The 22,111-nt window shown below is 43.5% G+C and overlaps 1 protein-coding gene across 1 annotated transcript in view; it reads right to left on the bottom strand.

Moving 5' to 3' along the window:
* KLF12 (Kruppel like factor 12) overlaps positions 1–20,533 on the bottom strand; it is a 309,284-nt gene extending 288,751 nt beyond the window's left edge. The window contains exon 1 of the mRNA XM_048494118.1: positions 20,320–20,533. Coding sequence (XP_048350075.1) covers positions 20,320–20,533 — 214 coding nt within the window. The remainder of the gene's footprint in view (positions 1–20,319) is intronic.
* Between the last annotated feature and the right edge of the window lie 1,578 nt (positions 20,534–22,111).

Below are 22,111 nucleotides of genomic sequence, written 5' to 3'. Positions count from 1 at the left end.
TTTCCCACCATTGAACTTGCTGAAGAGCCTGGCAGATTCTGTGCTCTGTAATGGCTCCATTGTATCCAATGGGGAATTTCTGTACAGGCTGCACATTTTTAAAGACAGAGGCACCAGTCTTTCAAGGTGGCTCCAGGAGGCCCTCCTGGTAATAGCATCCAGTCTTGGTGAACTTTGCTTCTGAGGGCGGTGGGAGGGCAGGTTGAGAGTGTTCTGAGCATTCAGCAGACGGGGAAACAAAATTGAACCCCCAGAAGCAAAGATCACCAAGCCTGGATGCTATTACCTGGAGGGTACTCCTGGGGCCACCTTGAAAGCCTGGTGCCTCTTCAAAAATGTGCAGCCTGCACAGAAATTCCTCATTGGGCACAGTGGTGCCTAGGCACTGCAGAACAGAGAATCTTGGGCAATTTCTTGGGGTGCCTGTCATGGGGTGCATTTTTAAAGCTAGTTGCACCAGAATTTTAGGATCTTATCTGGGGACTGTCCTGATAATACCACCTGAGTTTGGTAAGGTTTGGTCCAGGGGGTCAAAAGTTTTGGACCCTCAAAGGATCCAGCTTCTGTTAGCTCCCATTGAGAACAGTGGGAGATGGAGCACCCCCTTTGTGGATCCATAACTTTATACCTCCTGAACCAAACTTCACCAAACTTGGTTGGTATCATAAGGAGAGTATCCAAATGATACCCTGAAATTTTGGTACTGCTAGCTTTATAAATACACCCCCCCCCCGCCTTGCAGGCACAAACACAAAAACACCCCAAAATACAAAAAAAAATCAGACGGGCCAAAAAAATTTGGGTATACACGAATATTCAGGTATCTCCGAATATGTTATTTGTTTTATTCGGACATACAGATAATTTTATGCCTGAATAAGTCCAAATCCAAATGTTACCGAATTTCTAGGGTATTGACCTAGCCTTGTATTCTCATGCGTTTGAGTGTGTTTCGAGCTGCAGAGCATAAATTTTATTAAATAAATACCCCAATAAATTTGGCCATGAATGTTATCACCCAGCTAGCAGTATATATTAGTGGACATGCCATGAAATTTCCAGAAAATACTACCCAGATGGGATGTAAATGTGAAAACGAAAGAGTGAAAAAGTATGATGCATTTTGACACAGCCCACTTAGACATTCGGCAACATTTTACAGCTGAATTAAAAGGAAATGTCACATGTTTTGAAATGGATAAAACCAGGCAGCTATGTTGCTTTCTGAGGAATTTACCACTCTTAAAAAAGTTTTCTTCTGTGCCGTCTAACAAAATTTCTATCATGCTTCTGATTAGCTAAAGGAAAAGAAGACCAACATGAGCAACTGGTGTGTCAGGGAAACACGAAGAGCAAGAGCTAGCTCATGTAGCAACCTAGCTTTCAACTTGGTGGAATATACGTAGGCACTACCATTTTTTAAACCATGTTCACACTAGACATTTACACGTTCATAATAGACGTTCACACTAAAATCATGCTATGACCACTCACAAAATTTGTCTTCATCTTATAGCCATTTTCCACTTCAATAAACATTCTAAGGTTTGGTTCCTATGACCGTGTTTTGTAATGCTTCATTCCCACCACAGCACACCTCAATTTCTCTGCCATTAGTATTTCTGTTTGTGCAAGATCAATGGTTTTCCATGAGCCCTTGCACAAATAGAAGTGTTAGTAGCAGTGGAACTGTTCTGCATTGTGACCCGTGCAGAACACAAGCATAGGGTCCAAGCTACTATGTCATATTTATTGAGGGGAGGTCAAGAAGAAGAAGAAGAGGAGGAGGAGGAGGAGGAGGAGTTTGGATTTATATCCCCCTTTCTCTCCTGTAGGAGACTCAAAGGGGCTTACAATCTCCTTTCCCCTCCCCCCTCACAACAAACACTCTATCCTGGCATCTCCTTCCCACCTCAGCCCACTTAGGTCTCCCAAATTCAGCTCATCACTGGCCTGTGAGACAATTACAGTGATCATATATAAAAAACCCTAACTCAATGGCTTTCAAACTTGTTGAAGTGAGGTCCACTTTTCAACCTGCTGTGATTTCTCACAACTAATTTGCAAGGTCATTCCATGCTACTTTCCTCCCTCTCCAACATAAAATTCAGAAATCTCACCTCAGGTAATCGTGAGCAATTTTTAAATTTATTTTATCAGGTTCAGTATTTTTAAATATATGCGATTCCTGAGAAGTGTATTTGAGGGACACTTTGTATACCACACAAAACAAAATGCACCACGAAGCCTACTGTAGCAACTTCTCCCAGCTCTCATTGCTGGCCTCTGTGATTTATCTGGGGTCCAGACCCACAGTTTGAGAGTCTCAGTACTAAAGTTACATGTTGGTAGGCATCCTGCATTCATTTGCTGAACTGGGACAAACCTTTGAGTTGACAGGAAATCAATTTAAATACCTACTGCTGAGAGATTGTGTTACTAATTCCTTTTTCAACCCTTCTCTGATGACTAAAAGCACAGAAAAGGTGCTGGGCTTTGCCAAACCAATCAGCCATATAAATGCCTGTTTAATCTTGGATTCAGAGATAACACAGGCTCTGCTTCTAACATCTATCTGCACAGAATCCATTAGATATCAGTAGGACCCCAAGGGACCTCCAAGCCTGTCCACATTGATCTGATAGCAGAACCCTAGTTTGTTTGGTCAAGAGACACTATCCTTTATCTGTCTGAAATGTCACAGCACATACATGCCACCAGTACAGCAAAATCATTATAGATTAAGGTCAGTTGGAGGTAGGAAATTAACCAGTCCAGTTTCCTACAATAACCTTGGGAGAGATCGTATCATCATATACTGTGCTGAGTAAGTGAATAAATAAAATACTTAAATATGATATAGGTAGATTAATAACATATGCCTACCTTCTGTTTTTGTCTCCCTAATTGATTGTTTTATGTGCTTTTATTTAATTATTTTATTTTTAATGCCGTTTTAATTGTTTAAATGTTTTAATGCTTTTACACGAGCTGCCTTGGGGACCCTGATCAAGTGGAAAGGCAGCATAAAAATGTTTTAATTAACTGGTTATTAATTTTATTTGCCAGTGATGTCTTTTGAGGAGAAAGAAATGAATAGAATCCCTGAGGCAATCGTCATGCATGCAAGCAAACTTGAACATGCTGTACACTAACAAAAAAATAGAATGAATGGGATGTGAAAAGCTACTTCCAAATTGTTTAAAAACTGGTTTCCCTGTTGAACACTGGATGTCTAGGACATATCGCAAACATCTCCATGTCGCAAGCATCTTCAGAAAACAGCTCACTTGGTGGTTGCGGTGCGTTTACAGTTCTAGAAGCCCGTGTAGCATCAAGGTATTTTTGATGCACACTTAGCTGTGGGAATTTTGGATCAGGCCACTTGTCTGTTCTGAAGAGATGTTTCTTTAGTGGAAACAAATTAATTTTCCCTATATTTTCATAAACATTTCTGACTATGTATTTTAGAAGAAAGTGGACTTGACCCAGTTGAAGTTGCACACTTTTATATTCCATTGCCCCAGTGACAGCAAATGATGCAAAAATGTCATCATCACACCCTGATGCTTCCAGGTCATGCTGGAAATTTCATCACTGAACTCAAACAAAGATCATCCCTTCGATTTTCCAGCCTGCTCCATCTGCTGGCCAGCTGGGTGTTGATGTGCATCAGAAAGAATTACTGTGAGTTTGCCCACCATTAATAGGCACCTGGTAAACCTAACTGTAGCTCAGAAACGTAGCACCCATGGGGACATGTGAGGTCACATGTCCCAGGCATAAGCCATGGGGGGACCCAGGCGCAACAGGAGCACAGTGGAGGCTGGCCGGCTGGCGGAGATGTGTGCAACCAGGGAAGGCAGTGCACTGGGCCTCCAGCTGTCTACCGCAGATCCCTCATTGACAGGCTAAAGGAGGCCAACTCTTGCTGCTTGGCAGAGCTCCTCTGGCAACCGCCCACCTGCTTCCACAAACACTTGGGTGTGCAGGGCGAGGGCATGGAGGTGACAGAGGGGGTCGGGCCAGGCAGCAGGAATTGGCCTCCTCCAGCCTGTCCATGGGGGAGATGTGGGAGATAGCTGGAATCCCAGCGCACTGCCTTCCCTCCTTGTGCATGGCTCTGCCCGCCAGTCTCTGCCGTGCTTCTGCTGCACCAGAGCCAGCTGCTCTTAAGGTACCACAGCGGCACCTCCCGCTGCAGGGCCCCACTGGCAGAGGGCAGGAGGCAGACAGCGGAGGGGTGCTGCTCTTCCTACTGCTGGTTCAGACAACGAGGCCAGCGACAACCAGGACAGCTGAGGTAAGGGGGCCGGGGGGGGCAGAATTGTTCTTTGATTGTGGTGGGGGAGGGTAGCTGCCCATGGGGGGGCAGAAAATTCAGATTTTGCCCTGGGCTTCCTTTCCCCTAGCTATATATGGATAGTGACCAGTACCTACATAGTATGAATAGTTGTGCTTTCTTTAATTCATGCTGTAATGTATATTGCTACTTAGGTTCATTCTGTATAGTTTTGTTAATTTGCATATCTTCCTTGGAGATACCACATGCCCATGAGTCTTTGAAGATTTATCGAAGCCAGATACTTGGCAGATACTAGCAGCTCCTTGTAGGTTTTCTAATTAGTTTAGAGAAGCTTTCATTGATGTGAATTGTTGAATGATTGTATGCTCTGACATGTATTTGTGGAGATTGGGGCATTAGTTGTCTCATAGCCCCACTTGTAGCCTGTGTTCACACTAGTGATTGAGTAAAGCATTAAGCTATTCAGTCCTACTTGCCTTCTACTCAAGGATAGTTGGTCACTTTTTCTGCATGTACAACATTAGGGAGCAATATTCCAGTTCTGTAATGGATAGTGAAGTTTTATGGTGGCAGCAGAGGCGTATTGGGGGAAAATGGCACCCAGGGACAACACTTCCTCCAGATGCCCCTTGCCTGCCCATCCCCTATGCTCGGAGGCGGAGCTCGGGGGCAGGGGCAGCTAGGACGGGCACTGCTGTGGTACGCCAGCTCCTGGGCCAGTCTGCTGCCATGGCACTTGTCCAAGCCGCACCCCTACAAGCTGTGACCCCTCGGATAGGCACTGTGGCAGTAGGCCAGCTATCTTTAGATGCCTCCCACATGCCAGCCAGGTTGGCACGGGGGGGGGAGGAGAGGGGTGGGGTGATTCTGCACCCCCTCCCCGCCATTGCACCCAGAGTCATCTTCCCCACCCCCATCCCATTGAGCAGTACACCCCTAGTGGGTGGCAAACATTTGCACAAGTTTCCCCATTCAAGACATACCAACAGACACAATGTTCTTGCACCAAAACTGCCCTTTTGCTCTGTGCCATTCATATAGATCCCATTTGGACTGTGTCTGTCATATGCCATCAAGTTGCTTCTGACTATCAGTGATCCTATGAATTAACACCCTCCAAAATGTCCTATCCTTAACAGCCTTGCTCAGGTCTTGGCTGTGGCTTCCTTCATTTAGCCAATCCATCTCATGTTGGGTTTTCCTGTTTTCCCATTGCTTTCAACTTCTCCTAGCACTGTTGTATTTTCCGGCAACTCTTGTCTTCTTATAGTATGACCGAGATACAATAGCCTCAGTTTAGTTGTTTTGGCTTCTGGGAAGAATTCAGTCTTTTTGATGATTCGTGATATCCACAAAACTTTCCTCCAACTCCACAGTTCAAGCCAACTTTCACATCCCTGTAAAGTAATGAGGAATACTATGGCATAAATCATCTTAATCTTTGTCTGCAGAAATACTTCCTTGCTCTTCGGGCTCTTTCGTAGCTCTTTCATGGCTGTCTCAATCTCCTTGAGCTTTTTTGGTTGTAATCTCCCTTTTGGTCAATCACGGAGCCAAAGAAAAGAAAATCTGAGACAATTACAATTTCTTCACTGTCAGTCTTATAGTTGTGTAATTCCTCAGTAGTCATGACGTTTGTCTTTTCGACGCTCAGCTGTAATCCTGCTTTGTAACTTCCTCCTTTAACCATTCAGATTAACAGGCCTATTCTCTCGAAAGCCTCCATCTGGGACCAGCCTCGCATGATATCACACATTACAGGAAAAGAGTGACTGAGAATGTGTAAACAAATCGTGGACATTCTCACCACACTTTCAGGTATCTTGTGAAGAAAAAGTGTGCATATCTTTTTTGTACAGGGAAACCCACATGGTCCTCTTTAACAAATATTGTTTTTAACATTTCTTTTCTGTGAACATGTGTGAGTCCTTCAACTGCAGTATACCCAGAAGAACAGAAAGCATAATTCACTTATGCACCTATTAGGGGAGCAGCTCTGGGTTTGGAAATACTTGGGAGATTGTGGGGGTGGAGCCTGCGGAGGGTAGGGTTTGAGGAGAGGAGGGACCTCAGCCAGGGGTAATGCCATAGAGTCCAACCTCAAAAGCAACCATTTCCTTTAGGTGAACTGATCTGGATCATCTGGAGCTCAATTGTAATCCCAGAAGATCTCAGCTGCTCCTCTGTCACGGCTTCCCCCCTTCAGCACCACCACCATTTAGTGGGGGCTTTCAGTGGCGGGAACTGAATTTCCTTCCTGAAACACACTGTATGAGTAGCACCAGAAATCACATAGAGACAGAGTTGCCATGAGTTGGCAACTTATTGTCGAAGGCTTTCACGACTGGAATCACTGGGGTGCTGTGTGGTTTCCGGGGTTTATGGCCGTGTTCTAGCTGCTAGAACATGGCCATACAGCCCAGAAACCATACAGAACCCCAGTTGGCAACTTGCTTGGGCAAGTGGACATTCAGCTAAATGAAAGCTAAATAAAAGTGGACATTCAGCTAAATGTATGAGTAGCGCCAGAAATCACAAAGTGACAGAGCTGCCAAGAGTTGGCAACTTGCTTAGGCAAAGTGGACATTCAGCTAAATAAAAGAGCTGCTAACTTGGGAGACATGGAGAAACGACACACAGTGAGACGGCTCCTATGAAGATTTTGATAACAAAGGTCTTGTGCCAAATTATCTGCCTGAACACATTAGAGGCCTCGTTCTCTGGTGGTTTTTATCACAGAACAAAATTCTGACTAGAAGTGTACATAACACACATAAGATTCTCTGAAGCAGGGTTGCCTAAGTAGAACTAACATGGAAGGGGGAAATCCATTGTCTTCTTTCTCTGTGTTGCAGAAAACAAAACAACCATTAGCCTCCACTAGAAAAGGCATCTCTCTGCCACTTCACAGTGCAATCTTTCATTCTTGTTTTCCTTAATGGCGCTCTCACAACATCAAAGCAGATCTATAGACTTACGGCCCGCTGCTGTCTCTTTTTTTAATGCTATTCTTCCTTTCTAAGTAATGCATGTTCAATTACAAGAGTTTTAGCAAATGCTGATTTATTTTCCATCAGCATTCGGTTCTCCATTGCCTCGAATGTCTTGAGTGAATAAACGGAGCATTCCAAGTTCTTATTTCATAAATAAGTGGTTTAATTCAAAGAAAATACAAGTGGCTCAGGGATCGTTCTGTGGGAATAATGATGTTATTTCAGACCGGGGTTTATTTAGCACCAAAGTTGCTCTGTCTTCCTCCACTTCATTAAATATCATTTTCAGAAAATAGGTTTTATTTCTTTTTTTCCCGTTCTAGTCCCCGCTTTTTTTTTTTTTGGCTCATGGGAGACTGAAGCAGGTAATAACTTCCAAGCCATAGAAAACAATTAGAACAAATCAACAGCACGAGAATGAAACCACACTTGTAACAGACACAGACTCAGCAATAACATAATCAGCAGCATCCAAAGTCAATTGGTTAATCAGCCTCCTGTGAATCTTATAAGGCAACAGCTGTAGTTCAATAGCGGGTCTAGAAACGTTTACAAAGAGGTATCTAACTCCAGTCAGGTAATTCTTTTCTGGTAGGAGAAGGAGAAGTCATCAGTTATCTCACCTTTTCCAAACATCCTGATGCTTTCTTGTAAAGGCTGACAAAAAGCCTTATAGAAGAATTTTCTTCCCCTTTCTTTTTTGGTTTTACTCATTTTCTTTAAAGGACATGCAGTTTGTGCCCACACTGGACCTGGGTGGTCCAGGCTACCTCAATTCCATCAGACCCAGAAGCTAAGCAGGGTCAATCCTGGTTAGTATTTGCATGGGAAACCACTAAGGAAGTCCAGGGCTGCTATACAGCAGTAGGCAATGGTAAGCCACCTCAGTTCATCCTTGAAAAACATACAGAAGAAGAAGAAAAGTTTGGATTTATATCCCCCCTTTCTCTCCTGTAGGAGACTCAAAGGGGCTTACAATCTCCTTGCCCTTCCCCCCTCACAACAAACACCCTGTGAGATGGGTGGGGCTGGTAGAGCTCCGAAAAGCTGTGACTAGCCCATGGTCACCCAGCTGGTGTGTGTGGGAGTGCACAGGCTAACCTTAATTCCCCAGATAAGCCTCCACAACTCAAGTGGCAGAGCTGCGAATCAAACCCGGTTCCTCCAGATCAGAATGCACCTGCTCTTAGCCACTACGCCACGGCTACAGGACCACAATAAGTCAGCTATGATTTGATGGCACTTTCCTTCACCAGTCTGTGACCAAAAACACAACAGATGAACAACCATAGGGCCTAATCCACACAAGTCACTTAGAACATTTCCAGAATGTTCTCAGTCCTTGCCCTTTATCACAACATTTGTCCACACTCACAACTTCCAAACATTTCATGGCTACCGTGAGGGTTTTTAAACATTGCTTATTCATTGTAACAATACTTCATTGGTTCAACCAAAACTGCGAGGGGAAACCCCACACAAAATGACGAATATAAAGTGGCAAGGAGGAAAGAAGTGGTCAGGCACGAAGAAGGAAATTGGGCAATGGCACAGAGGTGTGGAGGTGGCCATAAGTTTTGGCGGGAAAAAGAAAACATTTCAGATGTGACCACACTGTGAGGGAAACCGGCTCAGAAATGTTTCAGTAAAAAGAAATATGAAAGTGTTTTCAAAAACAACAGAGAAAATGTGTTTTGGAAACATTTTTAAAACCAAACCAGGAGGGGGGGTGGGGAGGAGGACGGGACAATGCAGAACTCCATAGAGGAAACATATTTCCAGCCTGAAATGCTGCAAATGGCACATGCGGTTAAAATACCTAGGTCTTCTTCTTGAGTTTGCTCTTTGCTCATAAGCAGAACCACTGGCTGGGAGAGAGGAGTTTCATCTGTTTCTTCAGAGAGAATCCTTCCAAAGTCATCTGAATGCTGCAGCTTTTTATGAGAGGCACCAGAGTAGATGTCTAGGAAGGGCTAACATCAAGGGAATGAAAGGCTCACCATGGATCTAACAAGTTTCTTCACCACAGATCTTCTTAAGAATAAGTTCTTTAAGAATAAGTGTTAAAGCTAGTCATGTTTTGTGACCATTTCGGTTCTGTTCTTGTGATCAAGCATATGTAACGTTCAGAACGTTAGTACAAAGGTTTATGTGATCTCATCAAAGTGCTTCCCAACTCACATCTGTTACCCAAGATTTGATGCCAGAAACTGGACAGCTTTTTGCAAGAAACTGACTAAGGCCCCTTCTGCACATGCCGAATTGTGTATTTTCAATCCACTTCCACAATTGTTTGCAAGTGGATGTTGCTATTCCACACAGTAAAATCCAGCTCCAAAGTGCATTGAAAGTGGATTGAAAGGGCATTATTCTGCATTTGCGGAAGGGGCCTAGAGCACAACTGTGGGGAGATGTCAAAAGCCAGAACTCATTAGATCATCTTGTGCGTTGGGTCTTTGCAAAGGATAAAGTACAGGGATACTCTTTTGTTTTCAGCCTTGAAATGCTATTGGGTGAAATCTAAGGTTGTCTTCCCAGATGGCTATTTGGGAGGCCAGCTAATCAGTGAGTTCTGGATCAAATCAAGCCTGAACTCATCTAGAAGCTAAAATGACTAAATTGAGAAGACAGGGATCACTGGAAAAGATAAGAATGCCAGGAAAAGTTGAAGGCAGCAGAAAAAGAAGACGACCCAACATACGATGAATTGACCCCATAAAGGAAGCCACAGCTCACAGTCTGTAAGACTTGAGAAAGGCCATTAATGGTAGGACATTTTAAAGGAGGTTAATTAATAGGATTGACATAAATCAGAAGTGACTTGACAACATTTAACATACAAATCCTAATCTCTGCCTGATAAATTATTCCTCTTCCACAGAAATCTATTGTAGAAACCTTAGAATCACTCAAGTTAGAGACACAATGAGGTTTCTGCTTTTAAAAATCTGGGTCCTTGAAACTGTATTGTTTGTTATCTTACAATCAAAAATGGAAACCCTGTGTCAGAACATGAGATAAGCTAAATTACCCTCTTCAGAGAATGCTACATGAATGCTACATGAGGATGCTGCTTTCAGCAGCCACCTTATGTGTCTTACAAACATGACTTTAAGAGGCTTCTCTTCACATTCAAATGACAAAGAGGAGGACATTCCTGCCCCCCTGGTGTAGTTTACAAATCAGCATGATTAAAGGATAAAGCTTTTTTTTCAGCTCTTCTATTTTGAACAGTAGTTACATGAGCATTAGTAGGAGAAGCTTTGTGAGTTTCTTACACACAAAACCTCTTCCTATATGTAAAGACCACAAGGGTCACAAAGTCCAATCCCCTGTCATGCAGGAAGACACAATCAAAGAACCCTTGACAGATGGCTGTCCAGCCTCTGCTTAAAAAAACTCCAAAGAAGGAGACTCCACCACATCAGAACATAAGAATGTAAGAAAGAGCCTGCTGGATCAGACGAGAGTCCATCTAGTCCAGCACTCTGCTACTCACAGTGGCCCACCAGGTGCCTTTGGGAGCTCACATGCAGGATGTAAAAGAAATGGCCTTCTGCTGCTTCTGCCCCTGAGCACCTGATCTACTAAGGCATTTGCAATCTCAGATCAAGGAGGATCAAGATTGGTAGCCAGCATAGATCGACTTCTCCTCCATAAATCTATCCAAGCCCCTTTTAAAGCTATCCAGGTTAGTGGCATCACCACCTCCTGTGGCAGCATATTCCAAACACTAATCACACATTGTGTGATAAAAAAAATTATTTTATTAATCCTAATTCTTCCTCCCAGCATTTTCAATGTATGCCTGCTGGTTTTAGTATTGTGAGAAAGAGAGAAAAAATCCTCTCTGTTGACATTTTCTACCCCATGCATAATTTTATAGACTTCAATCATATCTCCACTCAGATGTCTCCTCTACAAACTAAAGAGTCCCAAACGCTGCAGCTTCTCCTCATAAGGAAGGTGCTCCAATCCCTCAATCATCCTCATTGCCCTTCTCTGCACTTTTTCTATCTCTTCGATATCCTTTTTTAAGATTCTGAGACAGTGTATTCCACTGTCGAACAGCCCTGACCACCAGGAAGTTCTTCCTAATGTTTAGGTAGAATCTATTTTCTTGCACCTTAAATCCATTATTCCTTGTCCTAGTCTCTGGATCAGCAGAAAACAAACTTGTTCCATCTTCAACATGACATCCCTTCAAATATTTAAACATGGCTACCATGTCACCTTCTTTCCTCCAGACATGGCTATCATGTCACCTTCTCTCCTCCAGACCAAACATACCTAGTCATCATTCTGTCTTGAAGACACCCCTTCCCCAAAGTGGTAAAAACAGGAAACTCCTCCCCACTTGATTCCATTGATAGTATCAATCAGTTGCCCATGACACATGTGAATGCAACACAACTATTCTAAAGTACCTAAAATTGGTCTGTAGAACTGGGCAACGGGATGTTGATGATGTGGCGGAATATGTTTTAGTTGCAGAAAGTTGTTCTGTTTTGTTTTCTTTCATGTCAAAAATATGACAGTTTTTTTTAAAGGCCAGTCTTCTAAACATTTGATTGAAACTTCTAAAACAGTTCTGGTAATAAAATGGAGGTCATTTTTCCTCACTGGTGGCGAGATAGAAAAGCATTGTCAGAACTGACACTATATTTTATCACACATCATGAAGATGTGGCATTTATAGAGGTAGAGAAGGGAATGGTTTAGCAGAGAGACAATGATGAAAAGGAGATCCACCCCGAGACATGGTTATTTAACAGGAAGGGGGAAAACACCAAGTCAAATACCAAATCACTTTGAGCTGTTAGAGCTAACATACACATGCATTTAAACAGGCAGAAGATCTCATCGTGTTTTGGACAACTGAACTGGAAAGAAATATGTAACATGTTTCCAGATTTTAAAAATTGCCTTCTTTTTTTTAAACTTTTGCTGTTGTTGGAACTGGCTGCACTCCAGCAAGAGTTCCAACAACAGCAAAGTGCAGGGAACCTGCTGCCAGGAGCAGGGCTACCATGGAAACCCACACAACCAAAAGGTTAATAGAAAGAGTGAGGGGAAAGCATTTCCTAATTACTATGACTATGGCCCCTTCCACACACGCAAAATAATGCGTTTTCAAACCACTTTCACAACTGTTTGCAAGTGGATTTTGCCATTCCGCACAGCTTCAAAGAGCATTGAAAGCAGTTTGAAAGTGCATTATTCTGCGTGTGCGGAATGAGCCTTAGTTGTTGATTGTTGGTTTTATTTTGTTTTAGGGAGATCTTTGTCTTCTTTATAATTCAATCCCCCTTCCACTCCATACCACACCAATTATGCAGAAATGTTCAATAATAAAACACATGACGATAGCCAGACATACTGAAATCAGAAATTTTTTCACCAACCAGAACATATTTCCACACCCTAAGGGCCTCCCTCAGATTTTGAATAGTTTTGACTCAACTCCCTCTTCCTTAAGTACCTGAGGATGGGGGGGGGGGCCGGGGTGCCACGTGAAAATAATTCTTACATTTCTGTCCATCCCACCCTATTCTCAGGTGCTCATGAGAGAGTTTCTCTTAGTGTTAGCCTGTGAGATAAACTTGAGGTAAATTTGTTTGGTTCATTTCCACCCTTTGAGTATTATAGATGATCAGGGATTTAAACCCAGGTCTCTCCAGTACTCCGTTCAAAAAGGAATATGGAGGTAATCACTGCATACTCCTTCAAGAAACCTGACGTAGTGCCAGGCCTACAGAGTTAAAAAGGAAAGGAATGTTTTACTCTCACAACAATGGTTCCTACAAGAATAGTGGCTTCACTTTCCCCCCATAGGAATAAAGGGTAACCTCTCACATTTCATTTCTTTTCATTTCACATTATATTTATACCCCGCCCTATCCCTGAAGGGCTCAGGGCGGCTAACAACATAATAAACAGAAACATTATACCAATATAACACTGATAAATTACATAGAACTAAAATAGAACCAGATTACAGAAGGCTATTTAACATTTCAAACTGAACAATTTCGGAGAACAATAACAGCGGCATTTGCAGCACATTAATGTATACCATTAAACCCATAATATCCAAGACATTAATAATAAATCAATACATTAGCAATAATACATAACAATATAGCAATAACAATCCAATAACATCAGAATAACAGTATATAACAATTAAATCAAAATATATTGATATATTTACAACCATATGTTTCCAACTCATCAATACATTAACTCCACAAACAATACATAACAATCAACTAATGCAACAACAAGCAATACATTAAACAGTGCAATTAAATCATTAGCAATAACTGAGACTACCCCACATTAAACTATACTGCTGCAAAAACCTAACAGAACTACTTAGTTAAAGGATTTGGCTAATCCCACCTCTACACCTAGCAATGTACAAAAGAATAACTACAATCCCTAGCTAAATACAGAGGGAACTGACTAATTCACAAGTACAAAACCAACTACTAACTACTAACGAACTAACAACTCCTAGTAGCCTATACTCCTAATATGAACTACCTTAAGCAAGGGCTGACGAAGAGTAATGAAAAGTAATGATGTAAAAACTCAGCACAAAAAAGGCCAACATCTCTTCTCCCTTAATCAAACTGCTGGGGATTCCTGACACTATCTCCTATAACTTATTCCATTGCTAGCAAACTCCGCTATTATTGAAGGTCCAAGTTTATGAGATATGGGGAGCTTAGGTGAGGTATCAACACCCTAGGTACCTGGGTAACCTCAGTGTCTGGATAGCCTAGGTGAGCCTGATCTCATCAGATCTCGGAAAATAAGAAGGGTCGACCCTAGTTAATACTAGGATGGAATACTACCAATTAAGTCCAGGGTTGATACATGGAGGCAGGCAACAGCAAACCATCTCTGTTTGTCTCTTGCCTCAAGGAATTGTCCTAAGTCAGCTGCAACTTGATGGTAGTTTACGCAGATGCACCCCTATGAGCAAAAGTAAAGTAGGCATGCCAGCCTGCAGGTCAGATCTGGGGATCCCCCAAACTTCCAGCTCTTGAGACTACAGAGATCAGCACCTTTGGAAAAAAAATGGCTGCCTTGAAGGGTAGATTATATGGCATTGTACCCACTGAGGTCCCTGTCCTCCTCAGGGGTTTTCCTATTCCCCTCATACCCTGCTGGTGATTGGGGGACCAGGCAACCCTACCTCTGAGGTGGGGCTTAGTTAGCTCCTTGGCACTAGAGTATGACAGAATATTGAGACTCTAAAATGAAAGTAGTAAACTGTAGTAAGCAGGAGGCTATTTTCATAATCAAACTTTTTCACAACTTTGATATAAAGAGTACAGCATTGGTACAATCAGTTAAATGAAGTTGCACTTACCTGTAACGGTTGTTCATCGGGTGTCTTTTGTGCAGACACAAATGGGATGGGAAACCAGTCGGCTCTCAGCTCCAAGTGCTCTGAAGCTTCTAGAAATCTTCTGATTAATTCTCTGCTGCCTGGACAGTCCCATGCATTCCTGAACTGAAGACACAACAATTACCTATTTAATTTGCTTATTTTTGAAGCCACTTTTCCACATTAACAAGTGCCTCAAAGTGGCCTGCAGTTAATAAATACTTTACCACATAAAAGCTAAAATCCAAGGTCTCAAACAGCCATAAAACTAAAGAAGCCAACAAACCTATCTAAGAAGGTATAACACGTTAATGTCACTCCCCAAAATCCTTCTACTCCATAGGCCTTGGGGGAAATAAATATCTTCAACCCTGACTGGAAAAGTTGCAGGAATGGTATTTCCCTTGTCTCCTGAGGGAATGAATTCTTCAGTCAAGGGATGACAGTCATTAAAGGTCTCCCTCAGTTATCAACCTGCCTCACTTCAGCTAAGGATAATGTCCACAGAAAGACACTATGATTGGATCTCAAGATCTGATACATGTGGAGCGGGTCCCAAACATAGTATGTATCAAGTGGAGCAATTACTCTTCTAAATCACTCACTTCCAGGAATATATTAGGTATGAGTGAGATACCAGAGCTTTGACTCATACTCCGACATTTTTTTTGGTCTCTGAGGCATTGCTGCCCTTGAACCTTGCTGTGTTCTACTGCACACCAATATGGCTACCCTCTGGGACTGTCTCTTGGAATATATTAATCATAAGTGGGTAGCAACGCTAACATATTGCAACAGAAACAAACAGGAATCTTGCAAGATGTTAAAGACTATCAAATATTTGTTCTAGCCCAAGTGTTCATGGGCTAGATCCTACTTAATCAAGCACTTGTTAGTCTTTACGGTACCACTGGATGGCTGTTGATTGTATAACAGATGTTCTGTCTTCCCCTTCCCTGAGCTAATAGTTGCTTTGAGGATGTGATTTAGGCCTCTGTGGGAGACCCAAGAGAATTTCTGCCAGGCAGGATGGACAATACTGGCCTTGAGACAACAGCCGTCTGTTTCAGGATAAGGCAGCTTCATGTGTTCATCAGCGAAAGGCATGAGGCAAATACCAATTCCTCCAATCAAATTAGCAACTGCTTTCAAGGAGAAGGCTATGCTCAGGCTCATAGGCTGAACAAGCCAGTATTTTGTGTGAAGGAAATATTTTCTTTGTATGACATCAGTCGTATCAACCTCTAGCTGCAGTCTAAAATAGTATAGCTCAGATACCGCTTAACTGCCTTAGGAGAGTAGCTAGACTCAGCTGGCTAACCCCCAAAAGCCACTGGGGGTGGGGTGGACAGTTGTGCCAGCATCATAGTGCCACTTCCCAAGCTGAACCACAAGTGACAACATCGTGTGTCTAGGGTCAGCCCTAGTGGGGGCCAACAAGCAAGGAATGGCTTTCGGACACCTTCTCTGAGAAGCTGCAGAGAGTCTGGGGAACAAGCTGCAAAGCACACGCCTCTGCTAGCTTGCACTCAGCTGTGGCCTCACCAACCCTGGCTACTCCTCTTGGTAACTATGCCTCCAAATAACTAATGGAGGGAAGGCCCAGGAGGCAGGGAGAAGGGCCACCAGCCAGCACAACACAGGGAAACCAGCTTTGGTGATTGCCTGGGACACCAATGGCAGCCTGGCCTTGCCACCACCGGAGCCAACCACCTGTCTCTCCCCAGCCTTGTGGCATAACAGGAACAGGGTGTCCTGTGGGATCAGGTGGCAGGTCAGCAGAGGACTGGCAGGGAAGTGGCCTCCTTACAGTCCATGGCACCCACCAGCCCTGACTCAGCCCGCAGCCTCCAAAACATAAAGCCTGCCAGGAAAGGAGTTGAACACACCCAGGAACAGGAAAACAGCTGGACCAAGAGGGGTTGGGAGTGAGCCCTCATTCAGCAGGGCCCCTCAAGAGTATCTCAGGAGGCAAAGGGAGATTCTAACGCTGTCCATGAGAAGGTAGAGACCTGGGGAAGGAGGAGAATAGAGAGCATGCTAATAAAATTTGCAAATGACACCAAATTAGGAGGGGTAGCTAATACCCCAGAGGACAGGGTCAGAATTCAAAATGACCTGGACAGATTAGAGAGCTAGACCAAAACTAACAAAATGAATTTCAACAGAGATAAATGTAAGATACTACACTTAGGCAGAAAAAAATGAAACGCCCAGCTATAGGATGGGTGACACCTGGCTCGACAACACCACATGTGAAAGGGATCTGGGAGTCTTAGCAGACCACAAACTGAACATGAATCAGCAATGTGATGTGGCAGCCAAGAAAGCCAATGTAATTCTGGGCTGCATCAATAAAAGAATAGTGACTAGATCGAGGGATGTAATAGTATCACTCTATTCTGCATTGGTTAGACCTCACCTGGAATACTGTGTCCACTTCTGGGCACCACATTTCAAGAAGGATATTGACAAGCTGGAATGTATCTAGAGGAGGGTGACCAAAATGGTTAAAGGTCTGGATTCCATGTCCTATGAGGAGCAGCTTAGGGAGCTAGGTATGTTTAGTCTGGAGAGGAGAACATTAAGGGGTGACATGAAAGCCATGTTTAAATATTTGAAGGGGTGTCCTGTTGAAGATGGAACAAACTTGTTTTCTGCTACTCCAGGGCAAGGAGCAATGGATTCAAGGTGCAAAAAAGAAACTCTACCTAAACATTAGGAAGAACTTCCTGACTGTAAGGGCTGTTGGACAGTGGAATGGGCTGTAGTATAGTGTAGTCTCCTTCTTTGGAGGTTTTTAAACAGCGACTGGATGGCCATCTATCAAGGGTGCTTTGATTGTGTATTACTGCATGGCAGGGGGTCAGACTTGATGGCTCTTGTGGTCTCTTCCAACTCTATGATTTTATGATTCTTTGAGATCATTCAGAAACACAAAGAGTAAAGGGGTGGAGTTGGGGAAGAAGGAGTGGAGTTGGGGAAGAAGGGAGGTGGAGTTATGGTAGTGAATAAAAGGGGGAGAAAAGGGCCAGCTGAGAAGTACAGATGAAATGCCTATGCCAGAAAAAGAAGATAGGCAAATGCCCAAGACAGACAAGAACTAAAAGAGCACAATTTCAGTTGCCCTGTGAGGATGGGCTACCACTATTCCTGTTTTCTGCTGCTATTCAGAGTGGCAGTAGAAGATTTAAAAACGATCGCCAGCCCAACCAAGGTTCTCTCTAGGGATCACTAGGAATTTTCCAGTTTTGCCACAGAGTTCCTGGCAATTCCCAGAGAGGACTAACATTACTTCTGGTATTTCCTTGGACATAACATCACAATGCTATTGACAGCAACCAACAATGTCACCATCCCAAATGGGTGTACAGATTTTTACACAGTTGTGTCAGCAGCAGATGAAAACAGAGCACTGTGTCACTGAAGGTAAGCTGTGGATATCCAAGAAAATATTTTAAAACAACACACTCATGTTAAAAGGCATCCTGATAAACAGATTTTCTGCCTGAAATGTTGAAGAATAACTAATAGATTTATGTATGACCTCAAATCCCTGGGTTGATTAGTGGAAGCCATCTTGTAGCTTGCTCCACTTCCTTCAGCACCCCCCCCCCCCCCGTGAAATATCTGTAGGGGTCTGGGGAGATGCCCCTGCTACACCTCAAGGGGAATTAGGTCTTGATATGAGAAGGTGCAAGAGCAAAGGCCTAAAAATCTGAGTCAGTTTAAATCAGTAGAGTTATGCTGAAGTTCACAGAGTTATGCCGATAAGGCCAACCAGGGTTCTCTCTCTGTTGCATATCAGGGTGTTGGAGGGAAATAATTCTTCCCTCTTTATTTCCATTGCCCTGGAATCACCTCTTTACAGCAGGCAAGAATTAATCTCATTTCCCAGTCATGCTGTGTCTGTCTCAATATATTATTTAATACTGGAAAAGAAACTTCGCTGGCTACCTTTAAATCTTTTCAGACATCTTATTTCACTGCCACAGGAATTCTGCAAAGGAATAATCTAATTTACATAAAGTCACCCAGAGGTTAATTAGTATATGAAGGTAGATTTCCTAAAGAACGTGCATAAAAGAGCAGCTAAAAGCAATTCATAGCTTAATTTGTTTTATATATAGACCCCCCGCCCCATACACAAACCTTTTAATGAAAAAAATATCATGGTTATCTTCACCTTTTTAGTGAAGTTTTTTAAAATTTTATTTCACTTTCAAAAGAGAGAGACAATTTGTAAAGAAAGGACTCACAAAGTCATTGATCAGTCTTATAATCTCAAACATATTTCTTTGGAAATTAAATTAAATGGGGTTTATAACTGCATAACCATGATGGCCAGTTTTCTATAGTGGTCAGTCTATGACCATTTACACACTTGTAGTTTCCTTCACATGGAGTGTATATTCTCTTCAGGTTTTGTTCACAATTATGAACATGTTTTCCCTTCTTCAAAACTCACCGCATTTGCAGATCAGAGAATCCCCATAGTTTCTGAAACCTGTGTCTTTTTCTCTCCCTTTGCAGGGAAAGCAAAGGGGATCACTGTGCGTTAAGCTTTCATTGGGTTTTCTCGCTATTCACTGTCTTTCCCTGCCTACACAACAGCAGTTTTTCTCCCACACTTTGGGTCACCATTTCAAAATAAACAGAAGGGCTTTATTTTTTAAAAAATGTTAATGTTGAAGATCTATCACTGCAGCAACAGACACTGAGAAATTGACAAGAAATTAATAAGGTCTAGCAAGCTAATGAAAGACAAAGACTAAAAAACCCCCCCAAGCAATAGGCTTTCTCCTCAAATGGAGGTTTTACAGAAACAATGAGAAAGAAGTAGGTAGGCAAAATCGTGGCTAAAAATGGCCTATTTACAGTTCAGGCTTAAAACAGATCCCAGGAGACCTTGGGGCTCACAAGGTCTCCTGGGAACTATAGTTAGTCAGGCAGTTTTTTCCCTGTGAAGAGGCTGCTTTTTTCAGCCTCAAAAAGTACTAGAAATAGAAAAGGAATGTAGGTAGGTGTGGGAAGGGGGGCGGGGGTGCCGTGGGGGGTGCCGTGGTGGGGGCATGGGGGGCAGAAAAACACACTGCGCACAGGGCACAGTTTGGCCCAGCTACATCTCTGTTAAAAACATAAACAATAGCTTTCTATATCACTAATATATTATACATTTTGTACCACTCTAATATGTTATTTAGCATTTATAGTTTAAATGAAGTTATACAATGCACAATTAGTTTTTTATCATGTTACAACAAATATTATTGCTTTTTCAGATACAGAAATAGCTTTTCCTAACTTATCACAACATAAATCTTTGCAATATGCAATCAATGTTCTATTAATCATTGTACACATACATTCAATACATTCTCTTCCAATACCGAAAATGAAATCTTCTAATCTGTTTCTTCCACAGGTTTTCAATTTATGTCAGGTTTTATGGTGGCAAATATGCTTTTTGTGTTCAGCTGAAAAAAAGATTTCAACCTATCATGTCTTCATGTCTTAACAAGCTCCCAGTTGTCACTTGTTTTTCAGAAAAGCTGCATCAGAAGTCAGCTTTGTTAATCTCTCAAACCTAAAACTTTCCCTAAAGCGCCGTTTCATACCGTAATCGTGAGGCGGCTGGCACGGCGTATTCATACTTCGACGCCGACTCGACGATCGACGCTTTGGGACCATCCGCACGGACGGTCCCAGAAAAGAACCGGAGGAGACGGCGCCGCTGGAAGCCACCGTTGCCCGGTCGCCTAGCTCTCCCGGCCTCTTCCGGCAGCCATCGCCGGGGCCTGGGACTTCAACGCTCCCCTGCCCTGCGCGCATGCTTCCGGGTCGCAGAGCAGGGCGTGTCCCAAGGCTCCGGCGACGCACCGGAGGGCCGAGAGCAAGCTAAGGAAAGCCAGGGGAAGCTGCCGGGAAGCTGCTGCCGTTCTACACGGGCAGCGGCTTCCTTCCGGCATTTCCCCAACAAGAGCGCTTCCCAGCACTCTGGGAAAATGCCGGCGTGGGGACGGGCGGGCGACGCAAGGGCGGCGCGGCTGCGTTGCAGCTGCGCCTGATGCTATCAGGGAGCCTCGGGGACGGGCGCTTTTGCCGTCTCCTAGGCTTCATGACATTCCGCCCGTGTGGAAACGGCCTAAGCTTCCAAAGAAGTCATTATGTTATGAGCCAGCCCCTGGGTACTTACCGGGATACAGAGGACTCTGAGGTAGAACCTGAGGACACAGTGTAGTCAGAGTTGGCTGCTCCTGAGGAAGACCAGGCAGCAGAGCCAACGCCCAGCCCTTCCCTACTTGTGGACATACAGGTGGAGGAGCCTGCAGATCCTTCTAGGGAACCTAGTGATGAGCCAGCTGCAGATAGGAGGCAGAAGCAGAGGCTGCTACTGCAGAAGGAAAGAAGGAATGCTCACTTGGCAGCAAGATATGGGAGATTAGAAGTCTTTGCATCTGATGAGGATTAACTCCTTGCAGAATCCCTGCCCCTTGAATAAGGCTCTCTATATAAGCCTTGCTGTGAGCTTGCTTCTGCCTGGGTGCAACAAGTATGTTACCTGTCACTGCTGTTTGCCTGCTTCTTCATTGATTCTCAGCCTGCTCCTTGGTTCTCCAGTGCCTTGACTTATTGGACGGTTACCTGACGACACCTTGCCTGCCACATGCCTTGACCTATTGGACTGTGACCCAACTACACCTTGCCTGCTGCCTGCCTTGACCCATTGAACTGTGACCTGCCCATGCTTGTGCTTGCCACCCACTTGGCCCTGCGGGGTCATACCTGGCCATGCCCCTCCCTGCTGGCAGCACATCTTTCTGGTGCTTGATATATTTTGGATTGCACCACCATGATTCACTCAAATCTGGGTACTCGCATCTGTTCCAACTGTGTATTGCATTACTCTATTTAAACAATATATATTATATCACATCTTATCAGAGTGGTACATATTGTTCTTTTTGTTGTTGGAACCTTCAGGTGTTCATTGGAGATCCCCTGGAATTAGAACTGAACTCCAGGCAATACAGATCAACTCACCTGAAGAAAATGGCTGCTTTGGAAAGTGGACCCATGGCATTATATCCCAATGAAGACCCCCCCCCACCTCTCCACCCAACTCCCCTCCTTAGGCTCCACCCCAAAAGTTCCAAGTATTTCCCAAACCAGAGCAAACAACCCTAGGTGTGTAGAATGGGTGGAGAGTCTGGGACTTTTCAGTTTAGAAAAAAACCATGGAGAGACATGGTAGAGATTAATAAAATTATGGAAAGGGTGGAGAGACTTGACAAAGAGAAATATTTCTTCCTCCATCCAATACAGCTGATGGGCAGTAGATTAAGGACAGACAAAAGGAAGTATTTCTTTTCTCAGTAATTGATTAAAATATGGAGTTGGTTGTCAGAG

The sequence above is a fragment of the Sphaerodactylus townsendi genome, linkage group LG04 (assembly GCF_021028975.2).
Source record: "Sphaerodactylus townsendi isolate TG3544 linkage group LG04, MPM_Stown_v2.3, whole genome shotgun sequence".
In the NCBI taxonomy this organism is placed as follows: Eukaryota; Metazoa; Chordata; class Lepidosauria; order Squamata; family Sphaerodactylidae; genus Sphaerodactylus; species Sphaerodactylus townsendi.
The sequence above is the reverse complement of the archived record's forward strand: the minus strand, read 5'-3'. Positions and strand labels throughout refer to the sequence as shown.